The sequence below is a fragment of the Stylophora pistillata genome, chromosome 4 (genome assembly GCF_964205215.1).
Source record: "Stylophora pistillata chromosome 4, jaStyPist1.2, whole genome shotgun sequence".
In the NCBI taxonomy this organism is placed as follows: Eukaryota; Metazoa; Cnidaria; class Anthozoa; order Scleractinia; family Pocilloporidae; genus Stylophora; species Stylophora pistillata.
In genome coordinates this window covers 14,519,939-14,540,292 of record NC_142522.1, presented here as the reverse complement: position 1 = coordinate 14,540,292, position 20,354 = coordinate 14,519,939, and the positions used below count along the sequence as shown (strand labels likewise).

At 41.0% G+C, this 20,354-nt stretch overlaps 2 protein-coding genes across 2 annotated transcripts; both read left to right on the top strand.

Annotated features, from left to right (window-relative positions):
* The first annotated feature begins 15,974 nt into the window (after window positions 1–15,974).
* On the top strand, window positions 15,975–16,811 carry LOC148732568 (uncharacterized). The gene has a single exon (XM_088757865.1). The coding sequence runs from the start codon at window positions 15,975–15,977 to the stop codon at window positions 16,809–16,811; it is 837 nt and encodes a 278-aa protein (XP_088613991.1).
* Window positions 16,812–19,357: 2,546 nt separating this feature from the next.
* Window positions 19,358–20,074, top strand: LOC111318889 (uncharacterized). The gene has a single exon (XM_088757864.1). The coding sequence runs from the start codon at window positions 19,358–19,360 to the stop codon at window positions 20,072–20,074; it is 717 nt and encodes a 238-aa protein (XP_088613990.1).
* Window positions 20,075–20,354: the final 280 nt, after the last annotated feature.

Sequence of the window (20,354 nt, the reverse complement as noted above, 5' to 3'; positions counted from 1 at the left end):
AGCTTAAGTACCCAGTGAAACTCATCAACTCAGCTATCGCCTGGTACACGAGTTCTACGAGTAATGCTATCACTGTCAATTGATTGTACTTTGTTTATAATGTGACACGTACTAGCATGGATGCAATTCAATGATTTTAGAAGAGGGGTAGAGCAATTACCCCAAACTGAGATGGCACAGGTCACACAAGGAATAACAGCTTTGAAATAAATGTCCTGCAATACCTATTTGGGCACCCACTTGTTTGGAGTAGCTGTTTTTAACTTTCTCAATGTGAGTAGACCAAGGGAGATTGTTGTCAATGGTAACACCATGACAGACAGCTAATGTAACAATTTAAAAAAAACCAGAGCCAAAACGTATTGGTTACATAGAACCAATACAAGGAGTCTTCCTCAAAATCATAACTTCTGTTTTAGCAGGGTGAATGATAGGCTTATTACTCGTACTCCATAATGAGATCTGATCCATCACAGAATTTAAATTGGAGATAATATGTTCATGGGTCTATACAATATAAAGTAGTATAATCCGCATACACTACAACATTGCCCATAGACACAAAATCGCAAAGGTCCTTTACATATGTTGTATATAGTCTTGGACCAAACAAAGAACCCTGTGGTACGCCATATTCAATTCTAGATATTTCTGGGCTTATTGCATTCTTATATCCCGTGATTTAGAAGGCCCAGGTAGTTTTTCCTGATTTCAGGATTGATCTTGGGCACCTGAGAGTTACAGTTCTTTGGCCCGGGGTATTTTTCCAGCAGCTCTTTGACTTTTTCTCTAGTCAATTTGTTGGAGACTGAGTCATTTAAAATATCAGCTAGTTTTGAGTTTATATCAGGACTCACATCTGTATCCTGAGTGAACCCTCCGGTGATTTACACGAGGAGATCGTATTCCTGTACAGTAGTTTTGTGTGGTTTTTTCTTTTCCGCCACTACATCGTCCGTATGGCTTTAGCACTCGTTTTGATGGTTTTCTGCCAGTAATTCAGTGATGTTGTCTGATAAATCATCCCCTTACTGTGATATTTCAGACTCAGACAGTTTGTCTGTGTTGTCAGAGGGATGCTTTCTTGAGAAATGTAAGACTTCCTCCCATAGCCTTGAGCGTGGTATTCAATTCTGATTGCCTCTCGATTGTTGTTGGGCGAATATTTGCATCGTTCCCAAACAATTTCCCATTAAGGCTTTGGTCTTTGAACTGAATTGTGTTTAGGTATAACTCTGAGGCGAATCATCTTCGTCCACGAATTTTTAGCAGAGTCTTTAGCTTGCTTGTTTTTGTTTCCAAGGTGGTTGTCTGTTTCTGCGGGAATGCCCTCTTGGTTATTCCCCGGCTTCTTTGAAATCGACTTCTTTTTTTGTGGCAGATGTGGTCGATTCCTGCTGCATAAGTGCTGCAGACAAGTAGGTTTCCCCTTCCGGCACAAGGTTCGAGTTTTCCTCCATAGCGCTCTGTGGATCTTTCCCCGAAAAGCAAATTACCTCACCGCATTGAGGGTTTTCTAGTTTCTCATGTGGTTAAATTCACGTGATCCCGTGTATCGATTGGTGAGGTAAAATTAGTTCTAATACTTTTTTTTCACTGATCATTTGATGCGACTTAGTTAAATCATCGTAAAACCTTTTCTCCTTACAGTTCCCAATCGCAAGGGGGTAGAGGGACAATGCACTATCGGAGCTTTGTTTTTTTTTTTTTTTTAAATCAATAGGTGCCAGGCTTACAGCTAATTGGTCTTTACCCGAAATAAACAAATTCAAAGACACCTTTACTTAATCTGGCAGTGATTATAGCTTCATACTCAAGAATAACAACCCTCAAAGAATTTCCTAAAATGAGAACAGTCCTCCAAGTGAACGTCCATCAGGTTTAATGTGAAATTCTTTGTATTCCGAGTCACGTGAATGGAGGCACTACTCCCTTATTTCCCAGACGAGCACAGAATTCAGGTGCACATTCCAAGCATCAAAATCTTCATCCTTGACCCTGGCAATCTTGAATGTTTTCTGCACTGCATAGATGATGAAACTACTCTTATGCGAAATCTGTGGCTCGGAATTGACAACTCCGCATCTTTCATGTAAACATAATATTCTTTAATGCTGTTTCACTGACGTTGACTGAAACTAAAGAATTAACAAACGGTTACCATAGTTACACAATCTACAACCTAAAAAAATTACGAACATCAAGAAGGAAAGAGGACTACTAAAATCGTACATTGTTATGGCCACAGAAACATCACTAAACTGCGCTTAGCAAAAACGAGGAAACAGTTAAATAATATGATAAATAATGCAGGCAGCACAGAGCGACATAAGGCGTCAACGAAATGACAAAGAAAAGCGCTAATGAAACAATAAGTATAATAACAGAGTGAAAAGACTTGAATATATGGACTCCAAACACGCAAAAAGAAAAAAAACAGATGACTAGTTCCTTCATTGCCTTATTCTCATCTTTTGTTACCAGTACAGGTGTGTCTCCAATTCTCTTTAGAAAAAAATAAGAGAAAAAGGTTTATATCAACGGTCACTTTGTAAATGTTAAAAAAAGAGATATATTAGTTATGTTCAAAACTATTTTGGACAAGAATCCATTAAAAGAAGTCTCAAAATTGGTTTGTGCGGTTTTCAGATTTTCAAGCCATAAAAGTGAGTAGACAAACTTAATTCCCCCTTCAGCAGGAATCCTTTAAAAACTGGATACCTTAGGTGAGGTATAAGATGTAATTGTATTCATAAGAAGTAAATTTGTTGTACGTCTCACCAAGATGCGCACAATCATCCTCGAATAATGATTACTCATGAAACTTATGAAACCGCCTCATAAGAATTGAATTGGATTCATAAGAAGTAAATTTGTTGTACGTCTCACCAAGATGCGCACAATCATCCTCGAATAATGATTACTCATGAAACTCATGAAACCGCCTCCCGGTTAGCTCAATTGGTTAGAGCGCCGGATTGTGGTGTGCGGGAGGTCGAGAGTTCGAGCCCCGGCCGGACAAATACTCATGGTCTTAAAATAAGTGAGGAGAATTTGCTACCTTTTTATAATATCAAGAAATGGATAGATATTCTAGTCTTCTCGGATAAGGACGAATAAACCGTAGGCCCCGTCTCCTGCAGGGTTAGGGGTAGGAAACATTAATTTCCCACGCACGAGATTACCGTGTGGTGGATGTCCTCCCCTGGGGTGGGATGGGAGGGAAGGTGAGATCGTTACATGGACTGACGCGGCTGCCAGAGGCGCCTGATAATGCTGACGTCCGATCTCAACCTTATCATTGTAACTAGACACGTTTGTTGTTTAGAGTGCTTGAGACTTTCTTTCTTCAACTTAAAAATTAAGTACTTATGAATTTTTTTCAAAGACAACCTCACATAGGGTTACTTAACTGGTAAGAAAAAAGATCACATGACAGACAGCCCATCGCCGTAGAAGCAAAGCAATGAAAATATGATAAATAACAAATTTAAAGAAAACGACAAAACTTCTGAGTTTGAAAGACATGTTTCGACAGAATCCTCTGTCATCTTCAGTTAATTAACAAAGCGTTACAACTTGAATTTATAAGTACATGCTAATTAAGTAACAACAACATGCTAATTAAGTAACAACAAAAAACGTGACAATGTGAAAATTATAAGGATAGCTTTAGATTTACATGATGTAATTGTTGATTCAAAGAAGGTTGTTCTCTTTGGATGTGAATAGCTTCTTTTATCTTGAGTTGGAAACTCGATAGAGGCGTGATCTAAGATATAGAAACAATCTACTGAACACAAGGCGCGACAATGTTCAGAATTCTGTAGATGTTTGAAAACGTGAGAGGCCCTATCACTGACCAAGTGCTCACGCACGCGTGTGGAAAAATGCCGGGCCGTTTTTCCGACATCACAGGCATTACAGCCCGCACATGCAAACTTGCAAACCACACGCGAACGAAGCCCGCCAGGGACAGGGTCCTTGACGCCAAACATGTTGCCTATCTTAATGGAGGAAAAAACTAGTTTGATATCCAAATCATCGCAATAGTGCTTGATAAGGTGACGAATCTTTTTCTGAGTGACGACAGAAAAACGGCCAATGTAGGGTAGTTTAAAGTAAAATATGGGTGAAGTGGGGAGGGAACCTGGGGACAATGATCACTTAGGGTCCCAGTAATGTAGCGGTTTACAACTTTTTCAATTAAATGAGCAGGGAAAAGATTCTTTTTTTAGGATTTCCATAAGCTTGGTAATGTCTTCGTGTAACCCCAACCAGGTGTTGTTAATCTCATAGGCCCTGTCAACAAGAGTCCTGATGAGACCCACTTTGTAGGAATACGAAGTGAAACTGAAATAATTAGTTAATAAAAGGAAAAGTTTTTATTTCCTCGTTTTAAATGGCAGCACCTTTTTAAATCTTCTAGTGTTCGTTTCTGTGGGCTGCTTTCATAATAGTTATCTGGCTTGGAAATATCATACCTATGGTGTGAAAAATAGGGTTAGCTCTCTTAACTAACAACAGTCAATATACAAAATGAAAATGTGTCATATTTGTAAAAGACTCCAGGTGAAGCATCTCTGTCACTAAATGTTAAAAATGATTGGTTTCTTTCTATTGACATGTTGATTTTAATTTGCTAGTGTATTTCTCTATCAGATTCACTAACCTTCTGTCTTTGTGTATTGTGCACCACAAGCAAGAGTAGTGTGACGTAGCACCACTTAGGTCCATGATTAACAAAAGAAACTGGAAGAGAGGAGAATAATATGAGGATTTGAGAAAAGTAATAACAGTTTCTATAAATTATTAAATATATTAAATTAAATATATTTTCCTGAGCATCATATTTTGTTTATATGGAAGAAATTTGAGGGTGATTTGTTTCGACTTATTTAAACGTGTTAATGTCAGTGATTGATTACATAATTTGGGCCCAAGACATCCAATAATCAAATCCATGTTCATGCATCTTCAAATGCAACATTTACTAACTTTATAGTCTCCACTAAGGAATAACTCCAGAGGGATTTGGTTTTCCCCCACTTTGACAAAGGAATAACTCCAGAGGGATTTGGTTTTCCCCCACTTTGACAAAGCCAACCTCTTGTACTTCGTTGATTTCTTGTAAGACATCCTAAAATGACTCTGCAATTGTAGTGTAATCCTCACTGCCTTTCACAACTGCAATTGTGCGGTTCCCTGTTAATATCAAAATGTGTATGAGCATGTGTTTGCAAACAGCTCTTGTGTTGGAAAGGGAGACAAAGTGACTAGTAACATTTGTATCCTTGAGGGTCTTCAGGCTTAATATAACTAGTTCACCTGATTAAATAAAATGTTAAGTAATGTTGTGAGCTAATTAGTGACTTATCAGCTCTTTTTGTTTGTAACTCAGTGATAATATGTTGTTTAGCTGTACCATCAAGTACCTCTTGATGACATAAGTTGGTCTTCTTTTTGTAAAATCGAGAATGACAAGATAATGCAGTTGCTGTTTCTTGTCATTCGTGCGCCATCTCCACTAATCTTTCTTTAATCGGTCTCTGTGTATCACTCACAGAATGATCACTTGATTCGCCCTAAAATTGCATGAATAAACAGAATGATGTTAATTTTATGCTGCATGTTTTGGTGTGAGCTGAAAAGCGGTGAATGCTAAACATATTTCCTGTATTTTGTTACACTCCCAGTGGCATCCTGGTGTTTCAATAATTAACTTGTTTCAAATTAAGAAAGCTTAAACATATTTGAAGAAAGACTTTTTACAAATGAATGTTATGTAACTTACCAAGTCAATTATTTGTTTCTTTAGCAATTCTTTAAATGAAGTTTGTACACCCTGTGATTTCCTAGGTGTTACCATAAGGTGACTTAATTCATTGAGATGATTCTTGCGCTGTTTTACTAAATATGATCTTGGCAGTCCATCACACACCATTGTTAGTTGATGGTAGAACTCTTCGCTTACACTGAACCGATCCATTAAAAATAAAATCTCTTCCACTTTCTTTTTGTCATTTTGTACGAGTGTCGAGTATTTTGAAGTGCTACCCGTGTTGGTAGGGACTGTTGAGGAAGGGTCATCTAAATTGAAATTATGGGTTGTACGTGTACTGTTTCTTTCTTCAACCTCTAAACTGTTCAGTTTGAGGCCATGGGCTCTCAAAAACCATAGACCTTTTTGTGCCCTGGTTTTCAGATCTTTCGGATACCTCCATTTCGTTGTGGGACTGAGGGTTGATAGTTCTTTTGCAGTTTTGTCTGTCCCATTTTTTGTTTCCAGTTTTTTCATATATTTTTTCAGTGACTTAGTTTCAGTTAACATCTGATCCTCTCTGATTTTTTTTTTTGCTTGATCTCCTCAAGGAGTTCTTCGTATATTTTTTGGTTTTCTTTTACTAGATTTTTTTAAATTTTTGTCTCTTTTTGTAATTCTTCATGCAACAACTCAACTGACTAAACTTCCTCCAAAAAAATATTCATCCTGTAACTGCCACTCAGCAAATCCCTTTTTTTGCGGCCAGATGCGGTTTTAAACTGATGTGAAATCAACGCACATTTCACACGAAGGTGTTCCTCGATTCTTCCTGCAGTGTCTTTGATGGCAAATCCACCTCCAGGGATGTGTTCATTTAAAACCCGCACAAACGATTTGAAGTCCTCAGATTTTTTTGTTAATGGTTTCCCAGCAGAGCAGCAACGTAATGGGAAAGTCAATACAGCAAAAGGATTCCTTACTATTTTGTTTTTGTTGTTGTACATATTTTAGTTGATTGTTCCGCCAAGGCTGGACAGTTACGCCACGGATGTCCTCTGATACGTAGTGAGGTAGAAATCTCCTTAAAATCGGCGTATCTGACATTTTTTAAAGTAAAAGATTTTATCTTTCATTGATGAATGAAATGCAACAAATCTGTCAAATTTGCCGCGCGTTTATTCATTTCTCGCGGCAAATTCTATCTTCGTATCACGTATCCGGATATACAATCATCTTTTGCCTTTTTTACACCAATCAAAGGTCCTGTAAGAAGAGGACTACTAGTACTTAGGCCTAGATCAAAAGATGAGAGCAAAATGACGGCTAGAAAATCAGAAGAAGATCGATGTATCACAGGAAAGATAGTACCATAACGCACGGAACATTTTCGAATGCTCTGTGTCATCTCGCTGCTGTGTTATTTATGAAGAGACCCGAATATTGACCTTCATTGTTCTGGGATGGGAAGAACGAGGATGTATTTACAGACGCTTGAACAGTGACAACTTCAAAGAGGTGAATGTCAACTTCAAATTTCAGACCGAACAAATTGGAATTTACTGACGGTGTTGTGGCCACGAAGCAAAGAAAATCATCATTGTAGAGTACGGTACTTGATGTTATAAATATTTGTACGGAATACGAAGGTAGGTTTAATTGCTTTCAATTTTTGGTTGGGAAACGCGAAACTTTAACCTACGGACTCGTTTTTGGCAAATTTTTTATCAATGGAAGTTGCACTGTCGATATCAGATCGAACATTTTACCCAAGTTCATAGGATTTCGTACAGTTTATCGCAGAAGTTAAAAGTGCCACATATTTCTCTGTAAAGTCGGTTGTTTACATTGAACGGTTTTTTTCTAAGTGTCGATAACTACTGCGCGTGCGTGAAATTAAATTCTGGCCATGTAAAATATAAGTTTATTTTTTAAGCGACGTTGTCCACGGCGTCGCCGTCGTCCTTTCTTAAACTCCCAAGTATCGATTCTGAGAAACACACCCATCTTATATTACCCAGACCTATTTATTTTATTTTTTACCAAGTTCAATCCAAGGTACTAACAGCGACCTGTTTCTATGTCTTTTGTTATGTTTAGCCTGTCTTGAGGGGCAGTCGATGTGGTTACCCACGTTACGTTGTAAATATAAAGCCACACGGAAGACATACCGTGCCACTATCCTCCACACTGCTGTTGCCGTAAAATGGGCTTTGTCTTGGCCCTTTGGAAGGTTCACCCTTCAATAATAATACGTAATTCCCTATTAGGTATAAGATTATTCTTTGTAATTAATTGCCCTAGCTGACTCATTGCCTATAATTTCTTACTAGCGTCTTCTCTTTATCAGAGAGGTTGGTGACCTACATCTATTTATGCATAGTGTAATCATCACAAACCTTCTCGGTCACGTGACCTTGCTTTGCAAATTTTGAGCATGACTGGGACTTTATTTGTTAAGAAGCAACGATGTTATAGGTTTCCCTTGATAAACAACTGCAAATAACGCTGTAAACAGAAGCTACCGGAGTGAGCCTCGTTTTCATGTTGACCCAGAAATGGAAGAAAAATTACCATTTTTTATTGTTTCAGTTTGAATAAGCTAGAATTTGTGTCAAAGTGTGTAATGCACTAAAAGTACGTATAAAACATCAGTTTATCTATGAATAATTAACACATTTATGGTAGTGAAAACGTTAAAATAGGTTAGTAAAAGCTCTAAAACACCATTTTTGACCTTGCAGCTGTGACGTGTTCGGTCACGTGACCTCAATTTGAGCAATCTGAACGTGGTTAAGATTCGTTCTACAAAGGTGTAACGATATTTGTAGATTCAGGTCAAAATAAAAGTTTGATTTAACCATTATCAGTGGTCTTGTATCTTAACCTAGTTTCCATGAATTTAAACAGGTGGCCTATTAAAATAGCCGCTTAACTCGTAACCTATACCACAATTCAACTCTACTAACTAGCTGACATTGATAAGCAGGTCTTGTTCTATCAAAATCCACTATCAAACCTTTTCTGACCCGGTCATTGTACGAAACCCTTTTTTTAGGGTCCTGGCTTCCGGACTAAAGCACTTTATTATCACAAATGCGTGTCCACGCATCTGATTATGCACCAGGAGAATATAATTTTATATTATAATTTTCCATTACTTTCCATGAGCAACAATTAAATTCCATGACTTTCCAGGCTTTCCATGATTTGTAAGATACCTGTCTTAAGCTAAATGTAGTTACTGTAGCTTTTTTTTAAATGTGAAAAACGGTTACCTCAATAGTATCTACTAGTGTAATTTCTTTACTTTCTTCATCTTCAGGCTGAAAGAATTGAATAAGAATCTATTCTCAAAATAATGCCATACAGATCTTTGTTACAAAACAGTTTGAACATTATTTGAGATTTGAAACCATAAGTTTGCTGTCCTGAGTTAATTTAGTTCTTTATGTGATTCCCATCTTCTGAAGAACTGTTGATTGTTTATTAAGTTGTGTTTGAGTCATATAATGGTACCTGATTTGATTCTTCCTGACTTTGTCTTTGTCTTTGTCTGTCTTGGAACTCCTGAAGAAGAAATCATCAACAAGTATTTACAGTAAGAAGTCATACCCGAATAAAAATCAACCCGAGTTAGTTTAATTATGCAGTGCCCGCTCTTAAAATGCACTCCAAGTTTACTGATCTCACTCTTTTGAAATAAACCTCAATAAATGAAAAATGGAAAGTTACCATATCAAACTGTTTCCCCACTGCGATGGACATTTGTTTTTGTCGGTTCCAGCCTGGCGCGGCCGCTAAGCCAGATGCCCTCCTGAGCAAATTTTCAAAATGGCGGACAAGCCAAAGAGAGAGATAAGAGAACCAAAGCGATTCTGCAACGAATACTCAGCATACACCCCTGTTAAAAAGGTAATTTCACAGAGAAAAGATAGAAAATTGTATGATGTTGAAGTCACGGAGGTTGACAAATCCAACAAGAGACTGAAAATTCACTACATCGGCTACTCTACACGCTTCGAAAACATCCCTTGAGGATAGAACACAATCATTTTACTGCCAATTGTTTCGTGAAATAAAGAAAAGGCTTTGGTCTGGAAGGCGAGAGGACCCTGAATATAAACATAGACCTCAACGTTGACCAGGATGTTTTTATGGAAGGTCTTGGTTGTGTTTTGACCGGTGTTGTTCATAGAGGGAAGATGGTTTACCGATTGCAGTCAAATAGGCTACTTGATTCATATCCTGGGTTGAAGTGGGACGAAAGAATTTTGAATCCAGCTGGAGATTTTGCCTATGTAATTACAGGAACTGTCAAATACTACTGGCTGGGGCAAAGAAGTCCAATCACAGAATTCAAAATCATTGGGGAGCAATACATTAAATCAGAAGTTGTAAACGGTTACTTTGTTAATTTTCAGTTTGTAAGAGGCGATGGCAACAGGAACAACTACCAAGCAAACAGATGAAATAACAATCATTTAATCACTGAAATAACGGGTAACGAAATAACGGGTAACGAATCTGATCCAACCGACGCGTCGGCCAACGTGTCCGCCGACGCGTCGGTCGACGCGTTGGCAGCGGGTTTCCCAGTGGAAAAATAGGCTACGTCGGTGGTGCGTCGGCGGTGCGTCGGTGACTTTCTCTCATTTATTTATACCTTGAGAAGATGGATTAAGCCAAATTTTCCCGTTGTCTTCTATCATCTGGATTAAGTTATAGGATAAGTAATTTTCCTTGCACTATAAACGAAACGAGTACGTTCGTCGACGCCATTTTATGTCGTATTTTCTCGACCCAGACCCCGAATTTCATTAATCAGTCTATTCAGAATGGGCACTAATCAGGTTTTAATGAGTTATGATATAACCATTTGGGGCTCTAATTATTACAATATGAAAATGCCGATATGTCGGTTAACTTACTTCCACATAGATAAATTCGCCGACAAAAATAACGTCAAATGTGTCGGCAAGTTTACTACGCTTCGGTAAATTCACCGACGCGTCGGTTAATTCAGAGATTACTAACTCATTGGTCATTTCCTTTTTTGTATGTGGTGGCTCCTAAAGGAGCCGTTTTTTTTATCGTTCGTTCGCGAGACAGAACAACGCCTAGCAAACTCCAAGAGAAAAATGCGAAAGAAAGACGAACAGATCGAGGCCTTGCAAGCGCAGCTGCGAGAGCTAAAGGACCAGCCAGAGCCACCAGCCAACCAACAGGCAGTCGCTAAAGTGGACAGGAACGACCTAGAGGAAATCCACAGGCGTTATCGGGCTGTGCTGTCCGTCATCCGAGAGCGAAAGTGCAGCTTGAACAACGCGTACAGGTTGGCCGGAACTGCCCGAAGTACCATTCGCGACTTCCTAGGGATTGCTGAACTCCGTATTGTCAACAACGTCACCTACGAGAGCACACTAGAGAGGCTGGGCGATCCCAAACTGTCCGTTACGACCATTGAGGACGAGTGCCGAAAGCAGCTAGGTGCCCTACTGCCTATGGTCAAACGCTTACGACACAACAAGATGCTGTTGCCGCGGGCCGTGGAAGACTCCTTTTATTCGTAAAAGGCTGTCTAAAAAACAAAAAAACGGCTCCTTTAGGAGCCACCAAATAAAAGAAAGTTAATGATCAACAATGAATATTCTTTATCTAATTCCTTGACTCCCATGTCCCCCTCTAAAGATTTACTAATATTCTAGAAAGACGAAACTCGTTATAACCCCACCCTCAAAAGCTTGCAAATACCACCGAGAAAGACTAGAAACTAGTATTGTATGGAGAGAGGTACTAAGTCCTAGTATCGTAAAAAAAATGGCGTCGCATGCCTTTCGTTTTGTGTCCTGACTGCTAACTATTTTTCCGATTAATTCCATGCTTCACATGCAAAGTAATTAGCCGTATCATCGCAGGTTTACAATTGTTTGTTTTCCTTTGTCGGTAATGCGTTTGGTATTGTGTCGGCCGACGCGTCGGTGGTGTGTCGGCCGACGCGTTGGTCAACGTGTTGGCCGACGCGTCGGTTGGATCAGATTCGTTACCTTCTCCGAAATAACAATCAACCAAAAATTTTTTTGCAGTGGAGAACTTTGCTATTTCCTCAATGGTTCTAGCACCAAATGTGGGGTCATTAATTGACCACTTTTTACTTGTGTCCCACCGTTACTGCCTGGGACACTTGCACCTCACACAAGCTTAATCCTCATTTGCCCAGCCCAGACCACAGACCAGTCCTAAAAATTTCCAGTCCCCACCTAAAAAGTACTCAACTTTATAGGTGCTGTTATTTACACTTATTTCATGTAAGTTTGACATTTCCATTCGAAGGTCTGCTAGGCTTTCTCTTAGATTATCATATGTTTTTATAACTGCAAGTACATAATTCCCCTTCTCGCCCATTGCCACCTCCTTTTCATTCAGAATGGTAAAGGTGAAGTTCACAACTGTAAGCCTCTTTCCAATATTCGTTCCATCACCACTAAGCTTGATCTTGATGGTTTGTCCAGCTTTGATTTCTCCATTTTTCTGAAGCCTAACAATATGCTCTTGTAAGGTTTCTGCAAATCCTAAATGAACACCCTCAGCAAATCCTAACCATAGTTAATAGAGGGAGTTTATAAAAGCATTCGGCATGCCTGCCAACAAAGCTTGGATGTATGTTTCAGGAACTTAGTATCTTTCAACTCGACGCCATTTGCCTGAAACCAAAATAATAATTACGAAAGTTAAGAGATTATTTACTTCTGGAGTGAAATGTACTAAATGATTTGCCCTTTCAAACATAAACCTGAGTTATCAGGTTTAGTCAATCACAAAATTACACGCCGGGTTATTAGTATTCCTTGGGGACCTTCCTATATTATCATAAATATCTAAGACAAGCAGGTCTTTTAGCTAGGTAATCTATGTTAAAAATCGCGCTGTACAGCACTTAGAATTATTTTCCTCACTCATTATTTTTTTCACACTGCAACTTCGCGTACTACGCAATTATTACTACGCAGTCATATCTGGTGTCCAATTGGGAGAAGAGCTTGTTATTATTTTTGTTTTAGAGGTGAATTGCGATTTCTTGTATGTCCCCTATTTCGTCGAAGAAAAGCTCCAACAAATACTGAAAGTAATGAGTAAGTCACTATGAACAATTAGTGCAAAGTGACAGCACTATCGAGCCAAACTGAGAACTGTTCTTTAATGATTTTTAACATGTACCACCAATTCTTACTATTTTTAATTTGTGCGCTTTAATAGACTTTGACATGTTCTTGAGAAGATATTAAATCGGTTAGCGTTGTTGTTCCCTTCTAAATTATTTTGGTGGAAGCGCCTCATAAGACACTGGTTTAACTAAAACCATGTTGGGCGACGTTGCATTTTGACTGCACAACCCGCAATTAAATTTAATTTTAACAGCTATGCGAGTGTGTAAAGAACGGAAAAGAGCAAAATTACATACCATCGGCCTTTCGATGCACGGACGAATTAAAACTTTTTACAATTCCTCTTATCCATTGCTTGTAACTGATAGACCTTGTCCTTACTCTTGCGGGAGGCCGTACGATCTGTTGTCCATTGTAGAACTTGGCAAACTTAGCGCACTCTGCCTCGAGCGCAACAATGTGATCTTTCGATTCTCTATCTCACTAGCGCAGTTGTTGTTGAACATGGACGAATAATACATCGCAGCGTGTCTTGTAGATAGCTAGAGATGCCATGTTTAGGATAAGCGCTGAATATGGACGAGCTTTAAAGCCGCCACTGAAAAAGCACCATCGACCGTTTTTGATTGTAAGGATCAGGTCTTTCACACAGCTGTCAGAATTAAAGAGTGGAAGAACGTCGATCTCGCTCACGTAAGTAGCGAAGTACACCACGAGCGGCGACGATGATCAAACACCTGGAAGATCACCGTGGTGTCCCTCTACTCTTTGGTATCATAACCAAGAGCGAGCCGTTTCGACTTGTTACTAAGTTTTACGGTTTATAAAACAAAGGCCCCGCTCTACACAAAGCCTTAACGAACGAAACACTAGAAAAGCTTACTTAACTTGGAATTATAAAAATTTCCTTTCTTAAAAATCGAAGATTTTCATGGTTTCCGTAACTTCGTATTTTTCCAAATTTCCTCTTTTTCATGTTATGCTGTTTTGCATTTTCTTCAACGTATAATTTAGTTCAGCGTCGATCATTTATCATCCTTAGAAGAAAATATTCTGATCTTTACGTTTAACTTTAAAATTGCTTTGGCTTACATTGTGCGCCTAAAAGGAGCGTTAAAGTAAACATGAGTTGATTCCACGCGTGGGTTTTACTTGAAAAAATGCCTGCACACGAGTGACACCGACATTACCGCGTGTCCCTTTCTGGAAAACATTCGTGTTATGACAAGAAAGGTCAACTTAAGGGTTTTGGGTTACCCAAACTATGCAATTTTGACGCCAAAAAGTGCCAAAAAGTAATTACAGAAACTTCATCCGCAACACCTTGAACGTGCTGTGGGCGCGAACTGAGATCTTCTCTTACAGTTAATAATTGCCAGGCGGAACTCAGATCCGGCTTAGCCTAATTTGCATAAATTTTTTTGGTGGGCAAAGCTCGTCATGATCAGTGTTAAAGACTTCAACTTTGGTGGCAAAAAATTGTATAGTCCAAGAAAAGACAGTGTAGTTTGGCACTCCTCCTTCAGCTGGTTTTTTACTCGCTTCTGATGGTGCTTGGAATACTCATCAAACCTTTTTTCAGCAGGGCCTCTACTTTTTTTTACCATTTTTGATCACCTTTTTCACTATTTGCTTAAATTTTTTCCTGTAGAAGGCCCCTTTCTTCTCAGCTGTCTCGAGAGCTTCCCGCGCTTTTTGATCAATGCGCAATCGCTTAGCTTTCTCCTGTACCAGCGATTCTTCTAAAGCTCTTTTCTTCGTCTTTGCAGTCCTTCTTCATCACTGCTAATATCTTCGAATGAATAGCAAAATTAGCATTCAATTTTAAAGCTGGACTACGTGCAGTGTAACGTTTTATTTATTTATTTATTTAGACTAGTGTTATCGTAAAGACTGAACAAGCCCTTTTGATAACCATTTTTTGTGTTGCTTTTGGGGGTTTTTTAGTTCAATTCGAGAAGGGGTTTTGTTGGTGAAAATGAATCCTTAATTAATTAAATTGAAAGAAAGCAAAGGAGTGCAGATTCATAAAGCACTGTCGAGAACTTTGGCCTTTATTCTACAGAGTAAAAAGTGCAATCACAATGACTTGAGTCATGCGAATACCCAAATGTTGATTTCCGACATTCTCCTCATTATCTGACGCTACTGTGATTATGTCAGAGCCATGTTCTTCACTGCTGTTTTTGGCATCCCCATGCCTGCCTCGTTCGACTGGATTGGCAACTTCTGAATTATCAGATTCTGAATCATCTTGGACTGCAATATGTTCGAAATACAGCTTATTATTGAAACCTTGTAATACTGCTTATATAGGTACAGAAATGATAAAGTTAACAAGGTGTTGTAATTATTAATTAAGAAGCTATTAATCGTGAACAAAAGCCCCAAACAAAATTGCAAAATATTTTTTTTTAATAAGAGAAATTTTTACCTTCCATACCTCACTAGGACACTTTTCAAAACTTTTAAAGATGTTATGAAGTTTTTCGTGGAGAAAACTAAGCAATTAAGGTGCTCAGTCTCACGGTCTCATAACCCTTCCGCAGGTCGATCTTATTTTGAGTTTACTGTTTACTCCCGCCGTTGGTGCATAGGCCATGCGCGCCAAAGTTCGATAGACAATTTTTCACTAGGTTGTGTTTCAATTTTACTTCGGGTATCATTTCATCTCTAAACTAATATTTTGAATTCGGTGATTTTCCCATACCTGGTGCCGGTCCGTCGTCGGTGGCGTTTGCTGTGTCTCTCGTTGAGGAGGCGCCATCTAAAAAGAACATTACTGATTGTGGTGTATTTGTAAAGACTGAGTAGTATTGGTTCCAGTCTCCCCCTATCTTTGTGTGAGGTTGTCAAGCAATGCCATGTGCTCGTAAGTTGTAAATATATTGAAACCTCTTCCCTCGTTGAATACGCTTCAGTGCCGACGAGGATTCCCAAAACCCACGCGTGGGCGTTAAAGGCAACTCTGTCCAGCTTAGAGCTATTCGGAAATACGTTCGAGAAGTCCAAAACGACTACATTTCACTGAAGAAAGTGTCGGGAGAATGGCAGGCAGACCTCCTTTCAACGAGTTCGACGCTGAAACCGAAGACATCGAGAGTTATTTGGAGCGTCTTCAAAAGTACTTCACGGCTTATGACATCAATGATGATGAGGATAACGCAGCCAAACGCAGGGCGATCTTACTGACGTCGATTGGGAGCACTTCGTACAGAGTATTGAAAGATTTAGCGTTCCCGGATGCCCCCAACACGAAAACATTTGATCAGCTGGCGACACTCCTTCGTGCACATTTCAGGCCTCCGCGTTTGACGGTAGCAGAAAGATATCGGTTCCACTCAGCTTGTCAAAAACCAAGTCAGTCAATCTCTGAGTATGTGCGAACTTTAAAAAAACTCGCAGGGACGTGCGAATTCACAAATGAGCAACTGAATGAAAGTTTACGCGATCGATTTATTTGGGGATTGCACTCGGAACAAATCAAGCAGAAACTTTTATCGCGAAACTTTACGTTCCAAGAGGCGGTGGACACTGCTATTGCACAAGAAGCTGCACACAAGGACGTTCGTAATCTTGGAGGTTCACACGGAGAAGAATCCGACGAACGTGTCAACAAAGTCCAGCGTGACAAATTTCTGTCACGCAATCTCGGGGCAAGACCAAGTGGACATCGCGGTGCAAACGCCCAAGGCGGAACAAAACCGAAAAGGTGTAATCGTTGCGGTCTAACGAACCACACACATTGTAGATACAAAACCGCAGAGTGTTATAAATGTCATAAAATGGGTCACTTACTATCGGAATGTCGTAGCATGAGGCCTTCTTACAGAAAAGGGGTAGAAAATCAGCACGTCCGCCACACAGATCAGGATCCAGAGTGAACTGAAGATGAGTTCCTCGGTTCTATTTTCGGCGTAAATGAATCGTCCCAGGCTAAAATACAGGGCTCAGAGATCTCAACCCCCGCTATTAAGGTCCCAATCAGGATTGAAGATGTTGAAGTTCTCATGGAAGTGGATACTGGGGCAGGAGCGTCTGTTATGAGTTACGCGGATTACGAGCGGAACTTCAAATACCTAGCACTACGACCAGTCAATCGCTCGTTCCATGCCTACACCGGCACGCCTCTAGACGTTGCAGGGCAAGTCCTAGTTGACGTGGCCTATAATGGCCAGCAGATGACTCTTCCTTACTAATTGTTCGGGCTAAGCGGCACGCCCCTCCACTGTTTGGTAGGGCGTGGATGACGAAGATCCACTTAGACTGGCACAACTTGTTTTCGCCTTCGCATGGCCAACTAGCGGTGGGGCAGGAAAATGACGAGCGAATTGAGCACCTAAAGGAGCGATATGCAGAAATATTTAAGGTAGAACTTGGTACGGTAAAAGGGGTAACAGCCACCGTGCATTTGAAAGAAAACGTGAAACCAGTGTTTCAGAGAGCCCGCCCAGTTCCCTACGCAATACGGCCCGCAGTGGAGAAAGAATTGAAGCGAATGGAAGAGGAGGGGATCATAGAGCCAGTAGAAGTCAGTGAATGGGCCACACCCATTGTCAGCGTTCCTAAGACCGATGGGTCGGTACGAGTTTGCGGGGACTACAAGGGTACAGTTAATCCCGCAATTCAGACGGAACAATTCCCTATTCCAACGTTGGACGAGATTCGGGGAAAAGTTTCTACATGGAAGAAGTTCACCAAGATCGATCTGAGAAGCGCCTATCAACAATTGGTATTGGATAAGGCCTCTCAACAGCTATGCACGATCAATACGCACAAGGGCCTATTTCGATATACGCGTCTGCCATTTGGCATTTCATCCAGTCCCGCTATCTGGCAACGTTTTATTGAGCAAGTGCTTGCAGGTCTGGAGGGAACTTGTGTGATTATGGATGATCTTTTGGTAGGAGGGGTCAACGATGAGGAACACCTTCGTAATTTAGAAAATGTCTTCAAGCAGTTTCAGAAGTACGGGCTAAGAGTCAAGCTTCCCAAATGTGTGTTTTTGGCACCTTCCGTGGTATACTTTGGTCTGCGCTTTTCTGAAGGGGGGCTTCAGCCGACGGACGAAAAGGTTAAAGCTATCAGGGAGGCCCCCTCGCCAAGTAACGTGACAGAATTACGTTCCTTCCTGGGAATGCTAGCAGCACTTAGCAACTTTATTCCGAGGCTATCAACTATGGCGCACCCTCTGTATGAATTGTTGGGCAATAGACCGTGGAACTGGACGTCAAGTTGTGAACAAGCATTCGGCAACGTGAAACAAGCGCTCAGATCAGAAACTACCTTGACGCATTACAACCCAGAACTCCCTGTAGAACTATCCGTCGACGCCTCGCCTTATGGTCTAGGCGCGGTTATAATGCACGTCTATTCCAATGGCATACGTCGTCCCATCGCTTACGCATCGCGAACGCTTAACGAACACGAACAACGGTACGGTCAGATTGATAAAGAGGCTCTGGCAATTGTATTTGGATTAAAGCGGTTCCATCTATACCTTTATGGTCGACATTTTACGATCCTTACCGACCACAAGCCTTTAGAGCGGATTTTCGGGCCAAAAACGGCAATTCCATCCCTGGCGGCTATGCGGCTACAACGTTGGGCAATAATGCTCGCAGCCTTTGATTACGACATTAGATTTGTTCCATCCAAACAGAATGCGGTCGCCGACGCCTTATCACGCCTACCTTTGTCGTCAACAGCAGGAGGCGAACACGCAGTGTTTAGAGTTGAAGAGCGTTTGATTGATTCAAGGAAATCAGTCATGCGACACGGGTAGACCCTGTGCTGTCCAAGGTGCTGGGACTTGTGAGACATGGTTGGCCTCAGCACACTGACGACTTGCGCCTAAAACCTTTCTTTAACCGTCGCTTCGAATTGTCTATCGAGTAGGATTGTTTGCTGTGGGGAGTACGGGTTATCATTCCTACACGGTACCAGAATGATATGTTGGAGGAATTACATACAGGGCACCCGGGCATCGTCCGTATGAAAGAGTTAGCTCGTAGCTATATATGGTGGCCTAACATTGATCTGGAAATTGAGCAGACGGTGAGAAGCTGTGGTAGTTGCCAGCGGGTTCGGAAATCACCCGCTGTGGCTCCACTTGTGCCATGGTTGTGGCCTAGCAACCCCTGGCACCGTATTCACATTGACTTTGCTGAGTACGAAAAGAAACATTATCTCATTGTTGTTGACGCGCATTCTCGTTGGCCCGAGATTTTCTCCTCAAAACACGACAGCAACAGCGACAATCGCGATCTTACAGGAACTATTTGCCAGATACGGAATACCAATTCACTGCGTTAGTGATAACGGGCCGCAGTTTCGCAGTGAAGAATTTGCTCATTTCCTAAAAGTGAACGGTGTGAAACACGTACGGGTAGCACCTTATCACGCAGCGAGCAATGGGTTAGCGGAGCGTATGGGGCAATCGTTTAAGAACCACCTAAAGGCTTGCAAGGGCAGCAAACTTTCCATTCAGCAACGTATTGCGAACTTCCTCTTATCCTATCGGTCATCAAGACACCCCACGACTGGCAGAACACCCACTAGCCTGTTCCTGGGTCGCGAACTACGAACGCGGCTAACTCTTCTCCGCCCAAACTTAGAAGAGAAGGTCATGGATTCCCAAGCAAAGCAGAAGGCCACGCACGACGAACATGCCAAGTTCAGAGAATTTTACCCCGGGGACAGAGTTTCAGTGAAAGACCTCAGAAAAGAGGACACCTGGTGGCAAGGTTCGATAGCTGAGCGAAGTGGACCCAAGTCGTACATAATAGTATTAAATGACGGCAGAGTGTGGAAACGTCACGTCGATCACGTGAGACGGGACGGCATGGGCAGGTCGGCATCAGAACCATGTGGAGAGAGAGAGTATCAGGACCAGTCCTTGGAGGTTCCATGGGCTATTCCGGTCAGGTTGGATATTTCCGGACAACCCCAGGTACAACCTGATGCCCAAGAAGGTGTATCAGCTGAAACAGATTCAGCTCAGGATCAAAAGCAGGACGTAACACCGGCAGTAACAGCGGAGGCACCAGCGACGGCTCCTCCCCAGTCCGTGGAAGCGGCCCCCACCCCGTTTCGCCGATCTTCCAGGGGGCGAAGAGCTCCGGATAGACTAATAGAGTCTATCTGAAGTAATGCTGGGACTTCCGTACATTTAACTGTTGTCATCAGACATTCCTAGTTAATGTTGGAGTTTTTACATGGACTGTTGAACTATGTCCTCGGACTCCGTTCCTTGTTGTTATTTCCGAACCCCGTTCTTTGTTGTTATTTCCGTTGTAGTTCGGTCCAAGAAAGGGGGAGATGTAGTGTATTTGTAGAGACTGAGTAGTATTGGTTCCAGTCTCCCCCTATCTTTGTGTGAGGTTGTCAAGCAATGCCATGTGCTCGTAAGTTGTAAATATATTGAA